At 39.4% G+C, this 6,577-nt stretch overlaps 1 protein-coding gene across 1 annotated transcript; it reads right to left on the bottom strand.

The window, feature by feature from the left end:
- Positions 1-1,774: 1,774 nt before the first annotated feature.
- Positions 1,775-6,241, bottom strand: LOC116321688 (cytosolic sulfotransferase 3-like). The gene is made up of 8 exons (XM_031741597.2): positions 6,099-6,241; positions 5,354-5,492; positions 5,118-5,246; positions 4,660-4,760; positions 4,459-4,585; positions 4,270-4,367; positions 2,381-2,555; positions 1,775-2,291 (listed from the first exon to the last, which is right to left on the bottom strand). The coding sequence occupies exons 2-8, from the start codon at positions 5,490-5,492 to the stop codon at positions 2,179-2,181; spliced, it is 882 nt and encodes a 293-aa protein (XP_031597457.2). The 5' UTR covers positions 6,099-6,241; the 3' UTR covers positions 1,775-2,178.
- Between the last annotated feature and the right edge of the window lie 336 nt (positions 6,242-6,577).

Here is a 6,577-nt window from a genome sequence, read left to right as displayed (position 1 = left end):
GCAGCTCCTCCATCATGGAGGACGTTCCCTCACTGTAACAGGTGGAGGAGAGAGGAGAGGAAGCACAGGTGGATCCTCTGAGGAAGAGGAGCGTTCCTACAAACCACATGATCACATGACCAGAGGGGCGTGGCCTTCAGTGGTAGTAATAAAGGAACAGTCCACATGTTCCACTTTGAAGGCTCATCTCCAACAAAGCAGACCTGTGATCACTTTAACTCAGTATGATGGATTGTTTGTCTTTGTTTCTCTGGCTTTTCTTGTGTGTCTGTGTTTAAAAATGAGCAAAGTACTAAAACAGAGCTTTTCTCCGTTTTCCAATTGTAAATTGTCTTTACTCTTGTTAAGTCAAATTGTTGAATGTTGTTAGTTCAAACTATCAAACGATCAAACACATTCTTTTGTCTGACCACCTCTCCAGCCAATTTGGTGCTGGGGAAGGCTGACGTGAGTTTTATGACTTTTCACAAACGAGCAACATATGTTTGCTGTATAAAAGAGTGCAACAGCATCACCTATACACTGTAGGCCTACCAGCAATATAGACACAATACACCAAATGTTTTTCAGTATTTCCTGTAACCTTTCCTTCTGTACATCTCATTTCTCGTTATTTGTTTTAAATCTTTGCAGCTCAGAGGGGAGTGATTGTCATGATGCTGTTGGGCAAAGTACAAATGTGAAAAAGGCATCAACTATTACCTGTTTAATAAATGAAAATAATAAATGGTGTACAAAGCAAAAAGAAAAATGTTCATTAACTATGATGTCAGAGCCAATCATCCTGTGTTAGATAGCTGCTTTTTAAACATTCATTAAATAAGAAAAGGATTGAACACTTCATATTTTAAAAATGATCTGCTGCCTATAAGAGCTGAAGGAACCATGATGTATGTGCTGGTCAGAAGCCAGAAGATTTAATGAGACAGGTACCTGATACCTGAATCTAAGAGGAGCTGCTGGTTTTTATCATGATGAGTGCTGACAGGGACATGGATGCCTGTGGGAAAAATAAAGGTGGTGCTTTATACCATATGTGAATGATAGGTGGTGCAACCCCGGCCATTTGAGTGGCAAAGCACTGATAGCGTGCTACTTTCTGAGGAAGTTAACGCACATCACTGTTATCAGTGTGTATGGACTATCATGATCACCACCACCAGAGTTTTCTGCAGTCTGATGGGCTTTAAGGTGGGACTAAGAGTAATGTGGGTATTATTATTAAATACTAACTGTTTTATTATTAATATGTAGTGTCTGGGACTTCCCATGTCCCCAGGAGTATCAGCAGTACTGAGAACAGTGGGTGTATTAGTGGGAGGTGCTCAGGTAACAATAGGCTGCACACCAGGTGTGGCAGACCTTTACCATGTCTGATGATAAGCAGTAATTGATCTGTCACCTAGATGAGTCACTGTAGCTGATAAACTGATACCTTGTGAGTCTGGATGTTTTCTTTAGAGATCTTCCTCAGGAATCCTAACCTGCAGCTGCCTGAACTGTGTGGATTCATGTGTTTGTCGTACGCTGATTATTATCTGCTACTGTTTAACTGTTACTACTTTTTCATGTTTTTATTTCTTAGTGTCCGGTTTAGACATTATGTTAGTGATCTTAACCCTGGCCTGATGTCATCTGTACAGTTTCCTGGTGGTAGCCAGTGTGTTCACTGGGACTACTCAGGTTTGTGGTGGTGGAATCGTGTGTAGTCATTTTAATAATGCTCCACAGTTTCTTTTAGGACCAATAGTTCCTCAGAATGAGACAACAAACATGTTTATAAAACTTTTTAAGCACAGTTCTTTTTAAACCACACGAAGCCGTAACTCTCAGCTCAAAAAACGCAGTAGAGAGAGGGCCAGGTTAAATCAATACATTCAACATTACTGCTAAAGACGAGAAAAAGGGTAATTAGTCTATGTTTTTATTATTTTGTTGAACAATAGATTAAATACAGTGTTTGGCAGCCATAACATTAAAGACATATTACCAACATCGATCAAAAAACAAGTAGGAAAGTCAAAGATTCAAAGTCAATCCTAGCAGATGTGTAATTTTGACAGTACATTACTCTAAGTTTTGTTTCTTTGTAATTTTACGTAAGAGGTACAGATGAATCTTGAAATGTTATGTTAACGATTTCTTCACTTCAGAGCTCCATCATGTCACGCTGGGCATCTAAATTTCAAAACGAAACTTTAGAGCAGGATTCTTCATTTTGTGCTTGTAGTCCTCATCAAACTGTTCGTTCTGCGACACTGTGAAGTGGTTCTTCCAGTCACCAACTTTCCCTGGAGACGAAATGTTCAGAGTAACCGATCAACCTAATTATATATGGAGGAAATATTGGTACTGATGCTTCAGTGATGCTGAACTTTACCTTTTCTCATGAAGGGAGACACGGTCTGGTTCAACAGAGGAATTGTGCTGTAGTTGGTCATGTTGTTCTGTTTCATACTATCAAACGTCACACTGACTCGGACTCTTTCCTTCTCCTCAGCAGAAGGAGACAAACCAAGGAAGGAACACAGTCGCTCTATTTCTCGTCCCGAGTCCTGTTCACATAAATATTGAAAATAATTATCACTTTTAAAGGAACATTTCAACCCAAAATCCAATTTATGCTCTCTTATCTATCTAGATTGATCTGGTGTTGTTAGGCCCAACTTCTCCCGATTACAATGGAATTAAATTTCGTCGGTGATCAAAGTACAAATGAAATAAAATCTGGATCCATAAATACCAGTAACTGGTACAGTAACTGATTTATAGTTACAGATGGGAATCTAGAGCTCTCAGTAGTCCGATTACTTGGAATTGTTAGTCTTCCTGCAAATTGATCCCATCAATCAGTTCTCTCACTCTTGCTGCAATCAGCTGATTTCAGCTTGTTTTACCAAAGAGAAAAATAGTGGCACAATGAACAGCGTGGCTTTGGCCTTTACTTTTATTTTTATAACACATTTATTGCACTTTTAAGACTTTTTGTCCTGTTTTGTCCTTTGATTTGTGTTCATACCTAAACACTAAAAGATCACGTGTGTCCTCATTAGTATAGGGGAGTGTGCTGGTGTGTGGAGCCTTTACAGAGTAAAAGGAGTAACAAGTAGTATAACAAATGTCTTTGTGCTGGTAATAAAAAAGTAACGTACTGCATTACTTTAAAGAAAAGAGTTCTGTGTGATATGTGCACCAATGACCCCAAAGATCACAACAAAGAGGCGAGATACCTCAACCATGTTCAAACATTTGATGACTCAGCATGTATTAAATTTGCATGAATGTGATCTCTTTGCTGTGCTGCTTAGAAATGGTGGTGACTCTTAAAGTGGAGCCAGTGAGAGTCGATAAGGAATCAAATCGATATGTGATGTCCATAATGGAATTAAATCACTAAACTCTTACCACTGCCCATTTATAGCATATGACATCTGTATATGTATATGATATCTGACCTGTGTAAACTAGTATTCTGAGTTAAGCCACAGCATTAGTGTCTTGGAGAAAATCAGCTTACTTGCATTCTTGAAAAAAGTTACATGAGAAATATGGTCATGGTCCTGATAATAAAAGTTTGCTTTTCACACTGTAATTGTGTCACAAGTCTGTATTTAGGTCTGGAAACCTACTTAGAACAACACATGACAAAGACTGATGTAGTGATTGGTCAAACAGATTTTTCTTCTCTACAGCTTTTATAACTTTGACTCCTTTTTTTGTTTGTTTGTTTGTTTTTATAAGTTTGACGCTTACCATGTTTCCATGCACATGTTCAGTCTCTACTCAAAGAAAAGTTGTAATTTTGATATTTGTTTTTTCGTTCCATACAAACAACCTGATTGTAGAGTATAAACATACTCAAAGACGTCTTTGTTACTTGCACAGCACACTGCTTTTTAAAACAAGAAAAGTACTCTACATTTAAAACTGGGTATATCTGGGCACCTAGTCTGAATTAATTGTAATTTAAGGCAAATGTTGTTTTCTTTGTTGAATAGCAGCAAAACCAGGGTTTACAGAGATGTCGTGTGTGACACTATTTCCTTCTTCATCTGCAGACACAGGCCCTGGCAAGCTGCTATCTTTTTCCTGCATCCAAGAAGCTACACTGATTTAGATCAGTCTTTTAGTTAACCGTTCTAGCTTTAGCCATGTATAGGCTGATAAAAATGTGATGTACCAGTGGATCTTTGTTTGTTACAGTCACAATCAAAGAGTTTTAAAGAGCTCAGCTGACAATGGCAAAGACGTTAGCACAAACCACAGTACCTCAATCAAATCTTCATAGAACATGTAGAGGAGATTTGAATAAGTCTGCTTCTTTTCCCACCAGCCGTTCACATGGTCATACCACGATCCAAAAACCCCTGTAGCCACAAAACAATACACAAAGGAGTTTTTACATGCAAAATGAGATGACATTGTTTTTCCTGGAGCCTGAAACTACTCTGGACTCACTCTTTCCCTCCATGAATTCCTGTAGAAAGGTGCTCCAGTCTCCTGGTTCTGGCTGAAGGCTGTTCATCCGGTCAAAGTGAAAGTAGGACACTGCATTGTCCTTTGCATTACGGGCCATGTAGATTATCTACAGAAAGACACAACACTAAATTATAATCTGTGGGTTTCATGAATGTATATGCATAAGTTCATGACTTTTACCCTGCAGTCCTGCTCCCAGAAAGACTTTGGTACAAACTGGACAGGTAGATGAGTTTTAATGAGACGAGGAGTGGTGGGAAGTTGTTCTGCCAAGTCGGTGCCTGAGTGATGAGAAAGAATTTGTTTGGAACTGATTAAAAGATACGTTTAGACCACATGTCAATAATACTAATTGCCTGAAAAATGTAGATGTTTTAAATAACCTGACATGTTTACACACTGACAAACTGCTGGCTCTTAGAAAGCCACCGAATAAAGGTGTATTTTGCTGCTTTTTAAGCATGTGAAACAGAAACATGCAAGAATAGATCAAACAGGTTGAACCTGTTTCACAACAGTTTCTGAGAAGCGGTATAATGGCTACCCTTTAATATTTTTGTTTAAGTATAGAGCCAAACTGAAATCGACTTTGAGCTTTTTGTTTTGGTGTAATATGATAGCATAAAATAAGATTTAACCTGAAGGTATAGGAGGTACACAGAACTCCAGGAAGGGAACTCTTTCATGAATAGGGATGGATGTCTGACGGTCTGGACCCATATCGCTAAAATACAGAAGATCTAAGATGTAAGAGACCCATGTGGTTCCTGAGATAAAACAAACAAACATATCAATAGATACTGGTTAGCAGGATATTTCAATCTATTTTTGTTCGTGAAAAAATACTGCGATCCAAACTCTTACACATCATTACCTGCTTCAGGGTAGGTAGCAATAAGAATATCATCTGGTCTCGCTTTGAAGTTCTGTATGTTGTCCCAGTCATCAGTGAAGATGTTGATCATGGGGACTCCATGGAAGTCGAACGGTTGTGGCCGAGGTGGTGCTGCCATCTGTGAGAATTGCTTGTTTTTAAAATCCAAGTACCAGTCACATCAGATTACATGTGCACCCATCTATCCACACTACTACTCTACTCATCCAATTCAGGGTTAGAGTTGGGCTGCAGCATATCCTAGTATAGGGCAAGAGGTCAGTTTGGCCCTGGACAGGCTGCTAGTCTGTCACAGAGCTCACACAGAGAGGCAGAAAAACATTTACACCTACGGCCAATTTAGAATCACCAGTTCACCCAACACACGGGGAGAAACGCAATCCCCGGCCAGATGGTGGAGTCAAACTCATGACCTTCTTGTTGTGAGTCACCAGTGGTAAAAACCACACCGCTGTGTCACTACAACCTGTTAAATCTAAAATCACATTTTAAATAATTTAATTTAAAATGCTTCTCCTGGCTGGTAGGAGCTTCCCATGATGCACTGAGCATTTCTTTTTCATTCACACGCCATCCTCCTTAATTTTATACAAAACTGCAAAAGTCGGAAACATATAATTTTTCCTGTTGATGAATGAAAAGTGAAGCACATTATTAAATGTCCACATCTAACAGTTTAGCATATTTGCATTAATAAATATTGTTTAAAAACCTCCACACTCACCGTACTGAGTAGTATTTCTTATACTTGGCTTGGATCTGGATCTTCCACAAGTCTCTTTGTCACTTAACGTTCGCTGCAAAATACTGCATCACTTCCTGAAATGTGTTGTAGTTTTGGTGCCCAGCCTCTCTGTCCCTCCCTCCCTTTCCCTGTGTCTGTGTGTGTGTGAGAGAGAGAGAGCATGGCTCACCTTTCTGCTGGATGGCTGGAGGTGTGTCTTCTCACCTGTTTGCCAATTGTCAGATTGATACACCACCGCTCGGTTGGTCTGCCTCTTGTCGCCTTGATTAAATTCTCACTCTAAACTGCTTCTCTGCTGCTGGGCCCTCCACAGGCTCCTCCCCCATTTAGTAATTGTGATATGCTGGACTGCACAGACTACATTGCACTCCTACATTCATACTGATTGTGACTGGCAAACATGAATACAGTCAGATGAGCTAGGTTAAAGAGGTTTATTCAAAATTGCCAGCAAAAAT

The sequence above is a fragment of the Oreochromis aureus genome, linkage group 3, assembly GCF_013358895.1.
Source record: "Oreochromis aureus strain Israel breed Guangdong linkage group 3, ZZ_aureus, whole genome shotgun sequence".
In the NCBI taxonomy this organism is placed as follows: domain Eukaryota; kingdom Metazoa; phylum Chordata; class Actinopteri; order Cichliformes; family Cichlidae; genus Oreochromis; species Oreochromis aureus.
Note: the sequence above shows the minus strand (reverse complement) of the source record. Positions and strands in the feature narration are given on the sequence as shown.

Excerpts from the sequence above, each read along its gene's own strand:
- LOC116321688 (XM_031741597.2), bottom strand. The coding sequence starts at position 5,492 with ATGGCAGCACCACCTCGGCCACAACCGTTCGACTTCCATGGAGTCCCC. Across the intron at positions 2,556-4,269 it reads TCTATGAAGATTTGATTGAG|GACTCGGGACGAGAAATAGA; the intron begins GTACTGTGGTTT and ends TTATGTGAACAG. Across the intron at positions 2,292-2,380 it reads GTCTCCCTTCATGAGAAAAG|GGAAAGTTGGTGACTGGAAG; the intron begins GTAAAGTTCAGC and ends TTTCGTCTCCAG.